Below are 21,917 nucleotides of genomic sequence, written 5' to 3' on the forward strand. Positions count from 1 at the left end.
ACTTCCGTTGCATTGAACTTGCCATATACCACATACGCCCCCATGATCGCGGCGATCGTCTGTGTGAACAGAGTCGTAAGTGCATCTGGTGAGCCCCGGGTGGATGACCTGCAAACGATTCCGATTCCGAACAATTACAATAGGCGTCTTGCTTAACGATCGTGACCAATTTGTTGGTCAACCATCAACAGCAACGATCAACAACAAGATTCCCAGTTCCCAGTTCCCAGTCCCCATCCCCATCCCCATCCCATCCCCATCCCCATCCCCATCCCCCCCCCCCCCCCCCCCCCCCCCCCCCCCCCCCCCCCCCCCCCCCCCCCCCCCCCCCCCCCCCCCCCCCCCCCCCCCCCCCCCCCCCCCCCCCCCCCCCCCCCCCCCCCCCCCCCCCCCCCCCCCCCCCCATCCCCATCCCCCCCATCCCCATCCCCATCCCCATCCCCATCCCCATCTCCAGCTGCATCTGCAATCGTTTCGCAAATATTTACACACTGAATAGAGAACGGATCTCTATTTGCTCCCCGGCACCCACTCGACCGCTCCAATCCCCGACTGTCATCGAGTGGAGCGCACCCACCGGAGGCCTGTCCATCAATTCGATATGCGCCATGCCGCTGGAAATTCTGTGCATTGAATATTCAATTAAAAACTGGCGTCGACTGCCGCCGACTGCCATGCAAAATCATCGGAAAATGGTTGAAAAATCTATGCTGAAAATGTGTATGCTCTGGGGAATATTTAGTTCAGGTTTTTAGTGCACGAGTGCCTAGGTTCCCTATCATATCATATTTAAAGGTTATTATTAGACGCTTAATAATTGAGAAAAAGCTATCATAAGCATTGAGTTCATTTAATTGAGCAAAGGTTTTTAAGTACATTAGCAATAACTCTTAATGAGTTCTTTACCAACAACTTTGTTTGTCAGATGTTTTACATCACTTCCGCTCTTGAACAACGAGTCAAAGTCATTGGCAAATTCACGATCAATCCGCTTCCATGTAGGGTATACGTGTACGTGTATCCCCAACCAGCTCATTTCCATATATAGCTCTTGGCGCTGGAAAAAGAAAACGTGACTTGTCTGGCTCCCGTCTGCCGGCAGTCTCAAAGTCTTATAGACTGAATCATTTGCCGCGAACTTAGTTTAATTGAAACGTTGGCTCGCGAACTTGACGCTGATTTGACTGGCGAATGTCTATGGGTCTGGGCCATATCCTACGATTGCTAACATTACTTACCCTGTGACCCACATCCATTTGGCGGAAATAGTTGGAAAATGGGCAAATGTAGGCGGGGGAAAAGGGCAAATGGAAAAAGGGACCAGCGCCCCTGGCATGTTGTGCCAAAATTTATGACTTTCATTTGTGTTTTTCTCGCACAAATCACGAGTGTGCGACAACGACACCCGCAGCAAATAAAATAAATTGAAATGTGGGTCAATGTTTGTGTGGCTGTGGCTTTGTTTTTCCCAAAGAGAGTGACCCAAATGACCCGTCAACAAACCACAGTGAACCTAAATACGCATAGATAGCAGTAAATGCCACTGGTTTTGACCCGCAAAAAAAAAAAAATAAAACCAAAACCCCGCGAAACAATCGGATTTTGTTGATTCCATTCTAAAATACGCTTAAAATATGTCCGGCAATAAATGCCAACCAAAAAAACAATTAAATGTCAGCGAAAATATTTGAAGCAAATATTTAAATGTCGTCCGAACATTCAAACATCCAAACATTAAATTGAATTTGCGATCCGCAAAAAGCTCGTAACAACATTCAGTATTTCTGATTTGCCTCTATAAATTTTATGCATCCGCATGCCAATTTAATTTAATGCAAACATTTGCGCAACAAAGATTAATTATTAAATGCTTATGGATGTATGGCAGATTTTTCTGCAGCCAGCATGGAATTTTAATTGCTTTATTTCAATTTCCATTACGGCCTTTCTAAGTTCCTTTTTAGCTGAGGTGGGCATTTGTTTAAGAGTGAAAACATAAATAAAAGCGGCTTTTATGCGGCTTTTTGATTTAAAATTTTGCTCGTATAATAAAGTTCGCTTGTAAGGGCTTTGGAAAATACTGCAATGTTCTTGTTTGAAAACTGATTATTCCGTGTTACTTATTAGAAGCCCATTTTCTTTTCTCACAGTACTAATCATGTGATATGGTTATTGCTTCCCCGACTTCGATAGCCCAAGGAGATAACCACAATTGAATTAGACGTATCATCATCACTTCACTAATTACATTAGTATACACACAAATCTACCTGTTCTGGGCTCCGCCCACAGCTAAAATTTCCCCACCCAATCCGCAGCCACAGTTCATTAGCCCTTATTAGAGTGGGAAAAGCGGCAACTACAAGGGAAAAGCGAGACGGGAGGTGAGTGGTATGTGGATGGGGGGAATGCGAGATGCATTCAACGAGGAGCATGTAATTGTGAGTCTGCGGATAGCAGGAAGAAAGGGTAACAGCATCAGCAGTAATCCAACCGGGAAAACTCAAAGAAAATTTCACGGCGCAAACCGCGGAGGGAGTTCAAAGTGCTGGTGCTGGGAAATAGATAGGAAAAACACACATAGCACTTGTTCGCAGGGTTTAATGCACGATAAACCGTGGATATATGAACAAATCTCCCTCTCGACACAATATCCCTCTGATAAGCAGCTGCTGGAGAAGCTTGGTCTTCAGAAACTGTGGACAATATTTGGGGAAGCAAAAACCAAGCACAGAGGAATGACAGTTTGTCCATAAATATTTTCTTATCAGCTGTCAATTGAAAGTTTTTCGTTGTTAATGAAATTACTTAGCCGAAAATTATCGAAATCTCAAGCAGGGGAAAGTCAAGAAGAAACAATTCATTTAAAGTTCAGAAGATGAGCGAAAAGCGAAGCCAATGAACCCAAAATCAAACTCAATCGACTTTGACTGTAGCTTACCCCTTCCATTTGAAATTCCCAAAGAGCCCGCAAAATTCTTGGGAAACTTTCGAAATGTTAATGCTCCCTCAGTCGTGAATTTTAAGCCCTTTAACATCGACAGCATCATCATTTATTCAGGCCAAAAGGCTGTCCTGGCCCCATAAAATGATAAAATGACGAAACAGTACAAAATTAAATAAAACACGAACGAAATCAATAAATTGCAACGTCTCAAAGGCAAGTTGATAACTTCCATAAATTGGCATTAAATATGCATGGCAAACACTTGCGACTGACTATCTTTCGAGGGTGTCGAAGTGTGAGTGATGTTTATGTCATTTTTTCCGCAAGTGCGCTAAGAAGTTTAAAATCAGGGAAAATGCCTGGACATAAATGGGAAACTCAAAGAAAATGCTTAAGATGTGAAAAACGGAACAGTTAAAAGGACATCATTTTCAAGGAATTACACATAATTAAATGTTATTTACTGAGCACACACAAAGGAAGCAAATATTATATTAAATCGTTCCTATTCGCCTTATAATTCCCCAGGATCTGCTACTTTCTCATTCAGATTACTTCAGATACAGATACAGATACTTGTGTTGCAAGTACGAGCAACTCATTGAGATGATTTCTCGAGAACGATTGCGTTGCATTTCCTTTTCTAGGTCCCTCGTAAACTCATTCAAGATTTTTTCGTTTTTTTTCCCTGTCCGTCTTGACCATCAACTGAAGAAATTTATTTATTTTCAATCAGAGCAGCAGATTCTGCAGTTGTGCAGCCGTTTCCCCGCCCCTTTTCAATCGAATCGAACATATCGCTGCTGAGCAACTTTGTCGCCTCGTTTTGCCACTTTTTAAGGGGGTCTTAAGGGGGCGGTGGGGTGGTTCAGAGGCGTTGGAGCATGGGGGTTTTGACAAGGGGGCGGGAAGGTGACTTGACAGGCAGCGCGTGCCGCTTGGAATATTTATGAGCTGCGTCCATCGCCAGGACAGCTTCTTCTTTGGCCATCAACTGACGGAAATCAATGTTGACCCACTTGGGGTGCTGGAAAAAACAGACGGACTTGGAAATGGGATCGGGAAACTGAACGCTTAAGACGCCAGACCAGAGCAACATTCAAGCCATCTCCTTTTTTCCCCACCGACGACCAGTGAAAGTCAAGTGAAGAAATTAATTTCGCAGCAAGTCATTAATATTAAGTTTTGCCAGCCACCCAAAAAAGGTCATAATGAGTCTGGGACCTGAAGTCGCAATTTAAATTGTAGACAACTGTCGCACATTCAATGTTTATTATTTTTCTTTTTTAATTTCGCTGGCATTTAATTGCTGCCACATTTATTATAAGCGTGGAATTTTCAATGAGTTTCAGCGCCACCTCTTCACTATCTATTTCTTTTTTAATTTTTTCGCAACTTCCGTTTCCGCTTACATTTATGCTTTTTTGTGCAGCTGGTTTTGTTTATGATTTATCGCATTGTGTTTTTGGCCTAGTCTAAAAAAGTGAATTCGGCTTTGCTTAATTGGCAGTAAAAACAAAATTGTGATTTATTGGGAAAAATAATTGAAAGGGAATGAAGTTTAGTACATAAACAAAGGAAAATGCAACACAAGACTTTTATATTGTAAATATATATAAATATTCTATTGACAGCAATACACATTTTGATCAAGTATTTAAGGAGCTGCCAACGTTTAAAGGTAAATCTATGATGGAATTTTCATTTCACTCTACTGAGTTTTTCCTTACTAACAGCTGCATTTTCCTGGGCACAAATATTCCCTACGAGCAACATAAGCAGCAAGCATAAACTATTTTATCGCCTTTGGCATTCGGCTTTGGCTGCTTTTGTAGCCTTTTGTTTTTTTTTTTTTTTGATTTTCTGCAGCTTTTCCTGGCTCCACCAACTTTTACACTGCCCTCGTTGGACGTTCACGATGCAATCGATAGCCTGGAAATTTATGACCAGTGTTGCCTTACTAAATGAATTTATGGCCGGCGTTTAGCGCCGGAGTTCAGTTTACGATTTCCAGAGTTGCGTTGCACAAATAATATGCGTAACCCGGCCACGCCCACTCGCCATCCTTCCATCCTTCCCCACAGAAAGTTGGCAACACTGGAAATTCATTTTCGGTTGTTCGCTGCACTCCTTTCTCTCGCAGTTTGCGGTTTTTCCGGACACTGCTGACCAGGCCGAAACTTTTTGCGGTTCCTCCTATTTTTTCCGCCCAAAAGCTGGCTCTAAACTTTGGCCCCGATTTCAGCCCCCTTTTTTTTGTGGTTGGACCCCAAGCCGTGTACATCCTTGGCAGTTGCAGTTTCAAATTTGTTTAGCAAGCCGTTCATAAATTTGACACTTTTTGGCTGCATGCGAGTTTCCCTCGGCTCCGCTCATGTGTCCTGGAAAAAACCCAAGCCCTTTGGACACGTCCAGGTCGAAATTTTCCGAGAAACAGACGGCGGGGGGATATAAGGATCGCATGCAGTTGTTGGCAAGTATTTCTGTGGTTTTATCTCCATGCAAAGTAAACTTTTGGCGCCCGCTGTGGTTTCTCGCAACTTTGAATTGCAAAATAGTTGTGTGGAGAGAAAGGGGCATTAAGGCGCTCTGCGACCCCCCGGAGCATTAATGTTGTCCCGGATTGTTGAGGCTTTCTTTGGCCAACAGAAAAGCCGGCTAATTAATGAGAGTTTCAAGTGCTATCTGCACAAGTGGGCCGCAGTTACTTTTTTCACAAAGTTATACTTTGAATTAAACTTAATTTACTAATAGGGTTTTTTCGATTGAAAATTCGCTTTAATTTTTTTTTTTTATGTTGATATTTAAGCAATTGTTGCTACTGTGAAAACCTTGTTTTTGCTTAATTTTAATTATCTTCTTTTGAATTTCTATATAAATGCTAATGAAGCGACATGCGTTTGTGTTTCTGACATATCTCCCGTTCAATTCCGATGAACCCATGGACTGACAGCTGTCAGAAGGCCGTAATTTAGCCCTTTTCTGTGCAGATTCTCTTCAGATATCCTTCAACCATTTTGCTTCGACCTCCTCCCTAGCTACCAATGTGCCTACCAAAAACAAACATTCCCGCCAGTCAAACGGACAGCTACAGATAGATATTCGGAGTAAGTGAAAGTCCAAACTGAAGGCCTCCATCCCATCGCCCTTTGCCGCCCACAAGGCCGCATTAAATTGTGGGCGTGGTGCGTCACGCTGTGTCCATTGTTGCACGAGGTGAGGTCAGCATGTGCATCCCTGTCCGTGGCTCGGTTTCAGCCAAATGGCAGCAAGGTGCGCCAAACTTCATTTGAACAAGGGGCAAAATAAGTGGGAGGGGGGCGTGGCAGGGGCGGGGTGCCCAGCAGGTTCATTGTAATGCAGGTTTCGATGTTCCACAAAGGGAGTCAACTCGTTGTTGCTTCCTGATACGGCAGCTGACAAGCAAACTGACGGAGAGACGCATCGAGCAGGGCCACCCCCTCCCACCCTTCCACCCAGTGACCTTCCGCCCCTGCTCATGTGTGTGGGCGTGGTCAGCATTAACACGCTCAATGGCCGAAAGGCAGCCATCACAAATGGCCATCACATATGAGCCAGAAAGGAAGGAAAAGAAATAATGTCCTTTAACTAATCTAATTCCCGATAATTACATCAAATTCAATTTTTTAATTTAAGGTTTATGCAGTATTTTTGATTTAAGCATATTGTAATTTACTTTGTTTACATTTCACACGATAACTGCACTTTTAAGAATTGAAAAATAACTGCCTTTCCGCTCAGCACATCCTTATATGGAAAGATTTCGATGAGCCCCCTCTGCATATGTGCAAAAGTACAGTGGAGATGACCAAGGAAGTGAATGAATATGCAGCCGAGTAAATGTACATATGTAAAGTAATGTATATATCCCCCTGAAGGGTCATATGCGAGGCAAACGATTCAGGGCCCCCCGAAGATCTGAGGTGAAACTGTTAAAGGTTGCCACCGAATGAACGTTCAGTCGGTTTATCATTTATAATTCATTCGCCGTTGGCCTTAAAGGACTTTAATCTGCCTTTTTCGTGGCACGCTCGGCTTGTTTGGTTTTACGAGTATGGCTGTTGCCGTTGCTGTTGCTGTTGAATGAAAAATAAGGCACCTGGGAAATTTGCGTAAATGCTGAGCCAGGCCAAGCACAACATAAATAAGGTCGAAATCATGTGTAAAGGAAATTACGCGTGAGTGTGTGTTGCATTGAAGGTGCGGAAATGATTTAATTAAATTATAAATGCTCGTTAAACAAACATTGTATCTAGGAAATGTAATTGAAACCATTGCTATTTGGCTAAACTAAACTCTGCCACACAATATTTATGTTCGAAAGCCAAAATAGCTGCCAAATGCATATTAACCGCACCAAACTAGACCACCAAGTGAGCCACATATTCGCACCACAGAAACCACACCGCGAAAGAGACGGCTATAGAGGGCGTGAAAGAGACAAGAACAATGAGAGATTGCAACTGAACCCCGGAAAAATATGTGCATTCATAATAAAAATTTATGAGACCAGTCCCAAAGGAAAACTTGGCAAAAGTTGTATGCGTTGAGTTTGGCTACAAGAAAATAACAAGAGAGAGAGGGAAGACAGGAAAGAGAGAAAGAGAGAGAGAGGCAGTCATACAGAAGTTGTAGCAAATTGCCTCGTAAAAACATAAACTTCATAGCCATTATAAAGTTCAACAAATACAATTTATATGCAACAAAACGCATCAGGCCAAATGCAGGTAACAATCCGCAGAAAGAGACGGCTGATACGCGAGAGTAAGAGACGGCATGATGCTGCATACAATGAGTAAACAACAATTACCGAAGTGTACCCAAACACTTATGCGAATGCGTACTGTATGTGCATTTTTCACCATCAAAACTTTTCAATGCAAAACTTTTCTTTCCGCTTTGCAGTTCGAATCGCGTTTTATCTGGCAAACTTTTATTTGCCTTTTCTATGCAAATACATTTCAAAATAATTCCGCTCGTCACACGAGGCGTATGCGCAATTTGACATAACACACCCCCGAAAGTATGCAGCGCAAAATGCGGAAGGAAATTCATATCAAACTATTTTCAAATCTCTTCAAACTGGAATTTCCATATCACTGGCACATTTTTCTCCTGTATTTTCACGTATTCGCCGAGTCGATCTCGCAGGCAGCTAATAAATAAAAGCATTCTACTTTGATATGATATCAAGTGAGCTCCTTCTGCTCCAATTTACGATATTGCACTGAGAAAATTTGCGTATTAAATGTTAAACTGTTACGAAATTATAAGTCGAGCAAAACATTTAAAGCGTAAATGCGGCTTTGGAAGAAAACACAAAGAGCATATGAAGTATATTTCAAAAAATCTATAAAAATGTTTGAGTATATATTGTTAGTTTCGAACTAGGTATTATTCAAAAACTTACTCCGTACCATTAGTTTTCAATAGGAATCACTTGAATATAATTGTCTTTATAATGTGCCTAGTGGGCACATCGGCAGTTTCCCTCCCTTCCATGCCAGGATATTCTCCGTGCATCCATTTCGCCTCCACGCTCTCCGTCAAAATGCCACTCGACTGTGGAATGGAATATGACAAACAGGAGCAGACGGAGCAGTCCAGACAGGAATGGCCTGGGAATCGGGGGATGCCCCACAGAGGCAGCAATATTTCAGCACTCGACTCGACAGCCAAGTGTCTGCTGGCGGGTGAAACGAGGAGGAGTGGGCCAAAGAGAAGTGTAGAAGCTCTCCTCGAGGGGCGTTTGAGTTTTTAATAAGCAGCCAGTGCGGCGTCAAATGCCAGAAGTTTGATGAAAGTGAAGGCAGCTTGACGGGTCTCCCCTTTCGCCATATCTCTTCGCGCTGCCAGTGCAGTTTTCAAAATTGAATAAAGTTGACAAACGAGAAGCGACCCGAAAGGTGATAAATTCTCAGCCAGCGTCGCAGACTGAAGTGTCGTTAGCAGTTGGATGGAAAAACGGGAGTATCTGGGCAAACTGGAAGCTGGAAAAACACAAATTTAATTGCAATGAGCCGGGCTGTGAAGAGGCACGAAACGGAAGCAAACGGGTCAAGCGAAATCATTTTGGCAAGTGCAATTTGCCAAATGAGATAAAATTTCAGGCGCTGCTCGGGTGTTTGATGCTTTCGTTTCTAAACATTTTTCAAGTATGTATTTATGTTTCGTAGCTTTAAATGAAATATACAAATGTTTATGCAAAGTATATTAAGACTTGAACTTAACTTTGTGCAAAGAAGTAACATTTGTAGATGGTGCGGTTCCCCATGTCTGAAACTCCCATAAGGAGCTGATACAAGCCTTAGCACAGGAATTTCTCCACAGCATTTCAATCAAGCTGCATCGCCTTTTAATGCTGCCCAATGGGCAGATACGAATCCAAATCTTCTTGGCGATAGGGCAAAGGCCAAGTGGTCATAGACATGGGCATTATCGCCGCATTCTTGAGCGGCTTTTGCGCCGCGCCCCCCTCTCTTCCCTGTGACCCATCCTGAGCCATCGAAAAACAACAACAATGGGCCTCAACATTCATGAGCCTCAAGGTTAAAGCGCTAAATATCATTGACCAACATCAAAGAGCCATTGTTTTCGGCCCAAAGCAAATGGACCAGAAATGCTAAGCCCACAAATGAAAATGAGAATGGGCCTGGGCCACAATACAACGCACAAATGCCAAAGCCGAAGATTTATGCCAATTGCTCTTGAGCACCTTGTACCGCACATATATAGTACTTACTTATATATATGGATATATAGAAATATACGCGTATGTATGCTCAATGTGTGACTAATGAACAGGCCCTCCAACTCCAGAACGTTGGCCTTTTATTTAGCCATTTGGCCCACCCACATCAGCACAATTTACGATTTTTCGCTCCTACCGACACTGTCTATATATATTTGTATATATATTTTGTTTTTTTCTGTGTGTGTGCAAGAGCTATGGCCGCAGTCAGCTCATTAATTTCGCTTAACTTCACAAATTGCCAATTGTGCGCATTGGTCAACATTTTTACTTCAGTCGGTCTCGCTTCCAATTCGTGGTTGACTGGGCCTGGTTTTTTTTTTTTTTTTTGAGCTGGTTCTGCTTTTGGCCATGGACCAGGTTGATTTCCTTTTTCCCGAACATTGCTATACGTCCATGTCCGACAATTTCTTCTCTATTGTTCTCGCAGTCGTATTTATTGCCTTGAATGCCAATTTGTTTCATGTGCCCATTGTTCTGCCCTTATGGCTCAAGGTAGAGTGATTTGGTAACTCAGTTTGTATCATACATTTTAGGTTAGGCCAACTTAATTACTTGGAGAAGTAATAACTATTATTTTCATCTTGTAAAGGGGATTATTTCCTCTTTTTTTTGATTAACAACCAATTATTCTGATAAATGTTAGTTTTATACTGACCAAGCTTTGGTAAGGGTATTCATCCGTCCACTTTAAGCACGTTTCCCCTCCGTTTCATTCGTGTAACTACTGTTGCTCTCTGTGCCGTCTGCGTGCACATGAATTCTTAGTTTATGAACTTCAGGTGAGCCAACATATTGTTGGGTACCAACTTCTCCTTAATGTTACACCGGCATGTTACCTCAATCTGTGTTTGCCTTACCTTCCCTACCCTATTTTTTTTCCGCCTTGTATGGACAATAAAAATGGTGACAAATTGTCATCACACGGCACAAATGGGGGCTTTATTAATGTGAGTGACTTTTATGGCAGCGGCGCCGGTGGCGTATGCGTAATGTGGGTGATCATTACAGGGGAATGGCAAAAGGGATATGAAAACAAAAACAGAACCAAACCATCAATTAGCATAACTAAAATGAGCCCAACCCTGTTTTCCCTTCCAGGATGTGGAGAACATTTACGCACGCAATTATGTGGCGTCGAAAGTTGGCCAAAAGAAGGAGGAGCATTTGGGAACACCCGAAGCGGTGATCAAAGCGAGACGCCTCCACGCTCAGAAGCAGAAGAGTGAGAGAGGTAATTTAACTTAATTAACTTAACTAGTTAACTTAACACTTTCAACCTTTGGACAGCCCTGGCCCACGCCCACATGAACCAGGTGCTGAAGGAGGCCACCTGCCGCGTGCCCCAGAAACGCTGCCAGCTGGTCCAGCAGGATCCTTCCAAGATCTACACGCCCCACTGCACCATCCTGCACCGCTGCAGCGAGGACAGTGGTTGCTGCCCCAGCAGGAGCCAGATCTGCGCCGCCAAGAGCACCCACAACGTTGAGCTGCATTTCTTCGTGAGTACAGATTACTATAGTAGATAGTAAGATGGTAGTTTAAATCCTGAAATCGATAGGAATGCTTGATTTTTGTTATTAATTTAGTTTTCACTTGCTCCTCTTATGGGGCCACGCCCTTGAGTCATTAAACAAAATCATTTTCATTCAAACGTTGCGCTTGGCTGCAGCAAAAGCAACAACAATTACAAATGAAAAGCGATTTTCATTCTGACGCGAACGCATTGTATTTTGACTCCAGGTTTTTGAAAGCGTACGTGTGCGCTTTGCTCGCGTTTTGTGACTTTAAGTGCCGATGCTCTGTCTCTTTCCATCCACATGGTTCCGTCTCTTTCTGGAGATACCATGATACCATCGGTGGCAATCGACATTGCTGTTGTTCTTTTTATTATTATTGTTGTTGCTGTGGGCGTAGGTCATGCTTGAGGGCGCCATATTGCAACATAATCACATCGTTCCACCTTTATTTTCATGATTTTCATTATTTTCATTTCATTTTTGATCGCAGTAAGTACGTCTTTTTCCAGCGCGGTCTTTCGGCTGAAATGACTTTTTAATGACGCAATGATAATTCAATTTGTTTGGTGATTTATGCCTCATGATATGATTATTGTTGCTCGATGCTGCCCTCATTGTTCTTGCTGTCTTTTTGTTACGTAACGAGCTTTCAATACATGTTGAAATCGAGAATGTAATTAAGCATTTGTACTTTGCTCCGGGGGAGGAAAACCATTTTTGCTTCATTTTAATATGCTACAGATTGGATTGGATTGTTGGCAATGTGATGGCTGGTTGCTAATTAACGGAAACGAATTGTGCATTCGTTTTACTTAAATGGGTTAACTACATTAAAGAAGCTTAAGCATCAGGGATTATTTGAAAATTTTCATCAGTTTCTCTAAGCTCATCAAACAGGCCAAGGTAAAATACACGTACAATTTAAATAACTTATTTCAAATATTTTGAGTTCCCATCGTTATCATTTCGAAAACTTTTCATATTCCAAAAGGAAATTCCAATGTGTTTCCACGTATTTTGGCAGTAAACAAAATCTATTTTCCGTAAGTTTCCTCCACATTTACTTAGTTTTCCACTATATGCAACTTTTTAGTTGTCCGATTTTCCCCTTCTTTACGTAAATTTCATAAATTTCACTCTTGCGGTGGCAACTTTTTTATTAGAGGCCTTCGAGGCAGTAACTCCGTCCTGCGAGCATGGCTTTTAATTTTCAAATATTTATGCTGCGCTTGCCGCAAAAAGTTGCCACTTGCAAGATTTATACTCACACACCCCGAACCAGAGGAGAGACCAAAGTCTGGGGCAAATATGACCGCAAAATGCTTAAGAACAAGACAAACACGCCCACACATCATATAGAAAAAGGGGCGGAAGAGGGAGGCAAGTGAACTCGCCCCATTTAATTATCCAATAAAAACTTGCGAGCAAGACCACACAAATTATCGCAGGGCAATTTAACATTTTCGGCACTCGAGCAAAAACCCATGGGATCCGCTTGATAGATAGCTGCAGGAAAAGAGGTATTTAAAATTAATGGAAGAGTTAAGACTTAAGACTATGTGGTGATTGTGAAATGTAAAATGCCATATATTCAACAGATTCAAGTTGAGCGTAATCTTAGTATGTTGAGCTAATGCTTCTTGGCAACAAATCGTTTAAAAAAAAAAATAGAACGCCCAACGCTTGTATATTTGTATAAATTGCGGATGCAGTAAGCCAGCTTTAAAGTCGGTTTAAATATGCAAATAGTTTCGAGGAAATCCCCAAAATAAACTTGTTCCTTTTTGGCATGAGCAAACTCCATGACAAGCTCGATGGAATCAGGCGGCAGCAAAGTGTATGGCCCCAGGGAACTCTAGTGGCCATCACTGTGGCCTTCCTTCCCCTCCCTAACTCCCTCCCTCCCTGCTCTCATGCCATTTTCAGACAATTTTCCGTTCCTTTCTGCCCAGAACATACCATCCTTCATAAGGGACACAAAAAATATTTCTAGCCAGGAAACTGAAGCTGGAGCTGAAGCTGAAGCCGAAGCTATGTTTTCCAAGCTGTTGGCAGCACTAAAGCTTAAAAACACATATATGGTTTGAAAAAAAAAGAGAAGAAAATATCAGGCACTAAAGAAGCAAAAGAAGCCCAAACAGGATGAGGAAGCAGGACAGTCTGCAGTTGAGGAAGCTGCAGGAGAACTTGCCAGGAGGGAGCAACTCAGCGGTTTGTCATTGAGAGGTGTCAAGTGGCAGGCAAACACACGCAGACACACACAGCTGGAGTGCTAAAAAAAAGGGAGCTGCTGCACTGGCAGAAAATATAACCCAAAAATAAATGATCGCTTTTTCTAAAGAAATAAGTTGCCTTAGTACTTTGCTCCCTTTTTACAAGGATATCCTACGCTGCAGATGTATGTATATCATTGAGGAGCATACAAAGCATGTTTTCTTCTATGTAGTTACCATGAGCTACCACTCATTTCGCTCAGTGTAGCAAGAGCTTCGAATGGGTGGGAGTGTACGAGGGCCAAGGAGCGATAACCAGGCTGAGGATGCAACCAACAACAGCAGCACGATAAAAAGCGTAAACATTTTAACAAAACATAATTTATGTTGCGCAAATTTTTGCATTTCGAGGCAGGTTTCCGGGTGGCGGTGGGGGGGTGCGAGTGTGTAGGATGCCGGGGCGGTCTTTAAAGGGCATTGGCCTACCCATCCGCCCCCTCCGCACCCTCCGCCCCCTTTGCCAACCGAACACTCCATAACAAACTCCGGCACATGTTGTAAGCGCTGTGAGATTTATGAGGCAGTCTCCTCTCCTTTCCTCGCCTCCTGGATTCTCTTTTCGGGTTCACTGCCCTCCACTTTCACCCGAGTCCGAAAGGAGCGCAGTGGCGAGGGGGTGGCAGAAGAGTCGGGAAATGGGGGTAGGTGGGAGTATGAGGGGCTAGAAAATCCAAGGCAGAAATCAAAGGCCTCCTAAACGTGAAAGCCAACGCCCACGAGCAGCAATAATAAAATCCAGCACACACAGCCGGCAAAACTTTTGCTTGTTTAGCAAACCGAAGCCGAAGTAAAAGTCAATTGGCTGTCAGGCAAATGGCCAACTCCTCATCCACATGCAGCCGTCATCTAAGTGCTCCATACGAAGAAATTCCCACCTACTTTGACATTTTCAATACTATTCTTTTCATAACTCAAGACAATGGTGCTGCCTCAAATTCACAGGTCAATGCATTCATTCATCAAGGTGTTCAAAGAGTGTTTTGATTTGCATCTTCATTTCTTCAATAAAAGAAATTTCACACCATAAAAGTATCAGTATCTGTCATCCAATTAGTTGAATACCTTTTACGTCCGTAATTCAAGTAAGTGCCATTGTTTCTTCACAGTGCATGTATATATGAAGTCGAAGTGAACTTCGGTGATTTAATTAATTTGCCACAAAATGTGGCCAGCTCAAGGCGTGTGCATAATAAGCCTGGGATGAGTTGAAAGCCTGCAAACTGGTGACGGGTAACGGGTGAAAAAGGTGGATTTCCGAAAGGTATGAAAGCCATGGAAAGGAGCGGGAACAGGAGAGGGGTGGAGAAAGAGAAAGGACTCCTTTCGTGACACTGCCTCAGCCAGTTTTCGAACTGCGTAATGCAATTTTGCCACGCTAAAATGCCCGTGCCCCACCACGAGACATCCACGTGTGCACACAGAGCGTTTTCGGGAGGAATAGGGAGGTGGAAAATGCAAGTTGCGAGCACGTAAACAGGTGGAAACAGGTGCAAGAGAGGTAAGCGGCAGCATCCCGCACTGTAGTTAGCAAAAGCTCCTCTAATGCCACGCTGATGTGGGCGCCTTGAAATGGATGAGAAATGGCTCGAACGCAGATACCCACTTCAGATGGATTCTAGTATGATCGATATGTGAAATAAATAGCTAATTACCTGAGTAATTTCAATTATTTGCATCGAGAAGTTAAGCTGTATGCTGAACACTGAACATGTTAATCAAATTGTTTAACTTTATTCGGAGCGAGTATTATACATACAATCTCTAAATCCATTATTCTTCGAAATACCCTTTTGTTTACCATCGAAATCCCGTTCTGATGTCTTCCTGGTTGCTGAAACTTTACCAGCAGTTGATGACAGTTGCAAGTTGTGCATTCCTTGGATTTACATATGTAAAACTAACATGTTGGGAGGAAGTGAAGCTGAATTAGGGAATGTCATGGTTTGGTGAAGCTACATAAACTATTTACTAATTTTCCAAAGTTTATAGAGTCGTGGATTTGGATGCCAAAGTTTGTAGTGAGCTAGAAAAATAAAAACATTTTCCCTAGGTGGCACGCATGTGGACTTAGAAACCAGGCCATTGGCAAAAACAAAACTTTAAAAGGAATTGAATATTAAATTAGTACTTTTTAGTTAGCATACTTTGAATTCCAGCCTTGGGCTAATCTAATTGGTACTCATAAATTCAACTATGCAGAGAAACATGTTAGTCAGGTCAATATATAAAACAATGATTTTGGATTCCTCTCCAACAGTAGGCAAACACCAAGTCCTGGCCTCCTTTTCGCCTCAATTAAGTGCTCGTCCTTTGCCATTGTATCGAGTCGAGTCCAAGCCACAGCACAGGAAGCCTCTGGAAAATGCATGAATTTAGGAAAAACATTTTATGCTTACACGACACTGAGCTGGCTTAATCGCAGCCACGCCCAAGCCGCCCACTACTCGGAAAATCCCTGGCGAACCGAGCAATAACTGACTAATTGCTCGGGTCACACACACGCACACTCTCACGGGAAATGGTGGTCGGGGGGGTGTAGTGAAAAGGGGTTTCGAATGCATTTTTATGCATAAAGACCCAACCTCAATGGCAGAGGCCATCTTGAAAAGAACACTACCCCTGCACATGCACTCATAAACAATATTGTTATGCATCGCAATGCACTTGAAATTATTCAAACGAATAACAAAATGAAAACCTAAAATATTTTAAAAACTGTATTGTTCCACTTTAAGTTGGAAAATATTTAAGATATAAATTTTTTAGTAAAAGCTAAAAACTAACAGGGAATTTTCAGTTTCTAGTTGTGCTTAGGCTGAGATTTGCATATTTTCTAAGCAGAAGAAACAGAAGAAGCCCTTTAGTGCAATTTTTGCACAATTGTGGTTTGGGCAAGGTAAAGTAACAACACCAGCACTTGGCACTTCCGTTTCCGGCAATTATTGTTGCTTTTTGTGAGGAAAAGCGCCCTCTTCTCAAGCAATTTTGTGCCTTTCTGGCTACAAAAACAAGAAACAACTTTTTGGGTGCTGAAAGGGGGCGGGGGGGCGTTAAAACTTTTTCAATTCGCTGCAGGTTGAGTTGCATTTCTATTAGCCAAAACCGCACCACAAAACCGTAAAAACCACACAGCACGAACCGCAGTGAACTCAACTAAAAACTCAATTTGAAGCATTTTCATAAATACCTGAAACGAACCAGTGAATTTTCCCTTTTTATGCTTTGTCAACTTATTGGGATTGTTAGTTGTTTCTGCCCTGATGCGTCCAATCAAAATTCAAATGCTTCACAGCACTCCCCATTTTCTCCAGACTCTTTTTTTTTTTTTTTTTGGCACATTTTCCTGACATTTTCCCTGCTGTTGTTTCCATACACTTCCACTTCGACACCCCCCTTGGCACATGCTGCTCCTTGCGAACCAAGATCTATGTGCTGGATGAGTGGCCAGGGCTTGATTAATGGCCAACTTGTTATTTTAATTAAACAAATCCAACTTAATTTATGCAATTCATACGCATTTCATCATTTTGCACTTGTCATGCAACAAGACCCACAATTTCAAGCGGTTTCGGGTGGAGTGGAGTGGAAAGTGGACCACAGGGCAGCCTCCAAAGTGACGACACGAGACCAATCCCATTCCAATTCCAAGCCCCAGCAACTGTAGAAGTTTGTGGTCCGTTAATGGCTCTCAGCCAGAGGCGTGCAGTAAAATTGCAGGAGGATTAGCCAAATTGCATTTCAATTGGCCAGCCACTTAGATTTTAAATGATTAAATGTACATAAAGATATTAAGCATAATGATTATCATTAGAAACCATTAAAATATCCATCTGTGCATAGCTACTAGTAAGTAAGTAATAAAGATGCCATGAATATGGAGTAGAAAAATCCCCCTTACAGCGATTCACAATCACATAAGCCACTGCGCAGACAACTGACAACTCATTTAAGAATTACAAGAGCTATAGCAATAACCAACCGACAACTAGACAAGGCAACAATGACAACAAGTTTGATGAGCAGTCAGCTTAGTCGACTGTCAATGTTTAGTTTCACATGGCGTTCCACATGGGAGTGCGTCATGAAGTTCGGGGGTCAGTTATGCAAGAAACGTATGCAAATAGCTGGACGGCATAATTAAGCGGATGTGGAATGTGAAATGGGATGGATGCTTGTGGCGTCATATTAAGGATTTATCTGTTTTCCGATTTCGCCCAGGTGAAGAGCAGCAAGCATCGGAGCGTAATCGAGAAGCGGACCTTTGTGAACCACACGGAGTGCCACTGCATCGAGCGATCGACCTACAACGAGGAGACGGCCATGGCCCACTACGGGCAGTCGGTGGTGCGGGCCACCATACTGAGTTGCACCTGTCCGAAGAGCTTCGAGAAGATCCTGCAGGACGACGGGCAGTGCAGGTGCGACTGCAGCTCCGGCAACTACGACTGCGACTGGCTGAAGCGCGGCAACGAGCACTTTGCCATGAACGATCGCAAGTGAGTGCTAACCCAAAGAATTACCCATCCCCATCCTAACATTCTGATTTCCTGCTCTCCCCCCAAAAAACAAACAGGTGCATACAGCAAGGTCGCTGCAAGCCGCCCACCTGTGAGTTTGGACCCTACATGGACAAACACGGTCGCTGTCCCAAGCAACACGAACAACCATCGTACAATGCCATGTCATAAGCGGGAGGATTGCCCACATGAAGCCAGGAAAAGTATTATATTCGGTCTGGGGAAAACTCACATCCAGACAATGGGGGAAAATCTTCTCTTCCGACAGGAGTAAAGGCAGAATGAGAGACGTGAATTTAGTTGCATATCCTATACAAAACAATACGAAAGTAAAACGATGGGTCGTTTAGCCAGAAGCAAACGTACTAAAATACCGAAATCACTTTGAAGCAAATCAGTAATGTGTAGAACAAAATGGTCGGTACAAATAAATCTATACATTGGTAGGGTCAGAAAATAGCCAAAATGAGCATTCGACAGCAAGCAGAAAAGGGCAGTATTTTCTACAGGTTTAACTACAAATTCAAGTTGGACACATTTTTACTAAGTAAAGTATAAAACAGATTATTTCTACTTCAAAAAATCGACCCAGCCTAAAGTAAATCAGCCGATTGTGTAGTAGATTTATTAGTAATACAATCCGATGAGCCATTTAAAGTAGGTGCAACAAAATCTGTATCTTAGCAAAAGGAAACAAGACTTTTTTGCGCATGTTTTACCTAAAGAAAGAAAAACACATACAACAATATGAATTTGTAGCATTGTTCTTAAGTGTTTCAATATAAAACAACCACAAATAAACCAGAATAATTATGTGTGTTTAATGCGTATGCTAAATGAAATTCCAAATATATAAATTGACTGCGTTTTTAGTTTTAATCGACTAATGTTATGTTATTTAAATAGTTATTTAATTATAATAAAATCAAACGAAAACAAACCACTAATATAACAATTTAAATATATGAATTACCTAGATACGAGCAAATATTGTATTGTTCATGTTATTTAAGCTAAGTTTTAACAGATTTCAAACAAAACCAATCCGGGATAAGTCGCAACAACAAAAACAAAATTAAATTTTCATATTTAATTTCTAGTCAAATTTTAATTTTGTTTTTCCACGGCCACAAATGTTTAATCGAATGGAAATTCCGCCATTGAACTCAGCAAATCAAACGGCATTTAAAGCGGAAAATACAAAATACAAAAAACAGTAAACTAACCATAAATATAGCGAGATAAATGTATAAACCATATGAACGTAAACTAGCCCACAACTCTCTTGCTTTTTCCTGCATTTGATAGTGACAACTAAACTAACCATAGGATATCTTCAATATCGCATAAGTGCATCATGGGAAAACCCGATTTTAGACACAATTTCACACTTCACATTTTCATTTGACCCGTGCACAAGTTTTAGTTTAAGTTACTCAAATAATTCTGACACCCAGCACTGTACATATATTTTAGAAACCTACATTTAAGTGGCACCCAAAGTGAATCCGTTTGGCACGAATTATGGCGTAAATTGTTTCCGAGTGAGAGAGAATTAATTCCCACATTGCATAACGCATTTGCATATTTATGACATTTGCTGGATGGCGAAATCGATGAGCTCAATTATTAATTTCAAGCGGAATTTGGGGCTTTAATTATTGTGAATTTATTTACCATTTGGCCAGACACCAAAATGCCGTTTAATAACCTGTGCCTCATTTCTATTTATCCTGCGCAATTACATGTTCGCCATAATTATCGAGCAATCTATTTGCTCAAACTAAAATATTTATTGAAATTCGCACCCCACTTTAAATAAGCATACGCATACTCGTATAGGAAACGCAATTTCGATGCGATGTTGAATGTGACATGAATATTTCAATAAATCTGTGTAATTGTTAATAGAAGCTACCACAACATGATACCAAGCCCAAGCCGAATATACGAAAGATTACATTTCAAAATGATTTTATTTACAACTTTTAGCATAAATTTTAATGTATAAAAATGAATGTAAGCGATAAGCTGAGAAACAAACCAATACTAATAAAAGAAACATATTATTACTATGCGAAAATCAAAAAATGTAATATATTTATTATATGACTTCCACAATCAGAGGAGGTTTTCCAGCTGGACGAAGTCATCATAATTAGCAGTCCGGCGCTAAAGGAGTTTGGTCAAATGTTCACCTGCCAGGGAAAGTCACGCGTGGAAAGTGAAAACTGCAGCTAATGAGTTGCAGAAAGTAATTGTGTAAGACGTCAACCCAATGTGTTTTTATTCAAATGGTTACCACAGATAAATATAAACATAATTGCAATCAATATGCATCTTAAAAAGTTGGTTCATTTTTGCATAAATTTCAAAAAACTTTTCACTTAGGCTGCTAAAAAAACACTTAATTAGCCTGCCCCACCTGCAACCTGTGGACCCATTTCGGTAGCCAATTTCGTGGTAATTACAGCGTCTAAGCTGAAAAGTTGGAACTAATGAAAATGCATAACAAATAGAAGCTCGCCACCCACCCGCCGCCCACCTGCACCATCACACAGGTGTAGTTTTCCCACAGATACAGACACAGACACAGACACAGACGCACGTCGGAATGGGTGCTGGTCACATTATGATCTAAAATTTATAGAATTTGTAAGTGGAGTGCACCCAGCAGGGCGAACGAGGATGATAGCGCCACCTAGCGACGTACGCCGCAACCGCAGCGGCGATAAGCTTGTTTCAGTTCCAGCAGCGATTCAGTTCTGTCCCTTTGGCTATTTTATACGCCATTAAATATGAAATAAATCATATTGTGAGCCCTTCAAATCCAATGAATGACATGTTTTCATCGGAACTAAGTCTACTTCATCTATGTATCAAGAATCCGCAAACTTCCCGACACAGAACAGAAAATACTAAGCAGACTTCGCTAAATTTAGATTCGTAATCGATGATTGACCCATAAAAATAGCTATTTCCTGCCTTGAAACTATTCTTAAAAATCTCATATCAATTTAAATGTGAATTCGTCATAGGTTAACTTTGATATTGGATATATATTTTTCTATTTTTAGTTAAGTTATAAATTTACAAAAAATTATGATTTATAACTTAGCACTTATCAGTATCACCACCGTCTCCACGTGTTAGTGAAGTTGGCGATAAAGCGAGTGCCAACCGAATGAAATCATTTTAAAATGCCATAAATGGAGGCTCTGCCAACCAGATAATGCCCCCAATGGATACGTGATACCTCAAAGTGCTTTTCTCAAGGACTCGCTGTCCCAAATTGCGCTACTCATCGATTCCTGCGCCGGCCAAGTGAAATCACACGAATTTACAAACAACACTGGGGCAGGAAAGCAACAAAAACAATAGCCCCAAACAGCAACAACAAGCGATGGGTGACGAGGGGCGTGGCTGGGGCGTGGGGCGCCTGGTGAGTGGGCGTGGCTGGGGAAATTGCAATGGCAAGCAGCGGAAAGGAAAAGGATCAGGCAAAATGCACGGGCACGGGCTCACAAATTAAAACCGCACACGGAAAGGATGCGACTGTTTGAGTGCGTGTGGCAAAGGGAGCGGTGGAGGGGAGGGGGTAAAGGAGTAGCCATGATATGCCTGCATAATTAATTCCTACCTCATACACGCGCACACCCACACACCCACACACACACACTGCCTGTAAGTTTCAAGTGGGTGACATACCCACTTCTTCCCACCCACCAGGAAATGCCAGCAGCACTTAAATTGGAGCTCCTGCTCTCTCACCCACACACAGATACATCCGTTCGCACACACAGATACACACATACTCGAATGCAAACATGCACAGATACATACAGGTGGAGTTATCATACTGAGCCGTCCGGCATTTAAGTCCTCGCT

General features: G+C 42.0%; 1 protein-coding gene across 3 annotated transcripts in view; it reads left to right on the top strand.

Annotated features, from left to right (window-relative positions):
* Positions 1 to 20,104, top strand: part of LOC120456255 (putative mediator of RNA polymerase II transcription subunit 12) — a 60,164-nt gene extending 40,060 nt beyond the window's left edge. For all 3 annotated transcript variants that reach the window (XM_039642977.2, XM_039642986.1, XM_039642995.2), the window contains 4 exons: positions 10,821 to 10,953; positions 11,010 to 11,221; positions 17,731 to 18,008; positions 18,086 to 20,104. In XM_039642977.2, the coding sequence (XP_039498911.1) occupies positions 10,821 to 10,953; positions 11,010 to 11,221; positions 17,731 to 18,008; positions 18,086 to 18,200 (738 nt within the window). In that variant the 3' untranslated portion in view covers positions 18,201 to 20,104. The remainder of the gene's footprint in view (positions 1 to 10,820; positions 10,954 to 11,009; positions 11,222 to 17,730; positions 18,009 to 18,085) is intronic.
* Positions 20,105 to 21,917: the final 1,813 nt, after the last annotated feature.

This window comes from Drosophila santomea, chromosome 2L (assembly GCF_016746245.2).
Source record: "Drosophila santomea strain STO CAGO 1482 chromosome 2L, Prin_Dsan_1.1, whole genome shotgun sequence".
In the NCBI taxonomy this organism is placed as follows: domain Eukaryota; kingdom Metazoa; phylum Arthropoda; class Insecta; order Diptera; family Drosophilidae; genus Drosophila; species Drosophila santomea.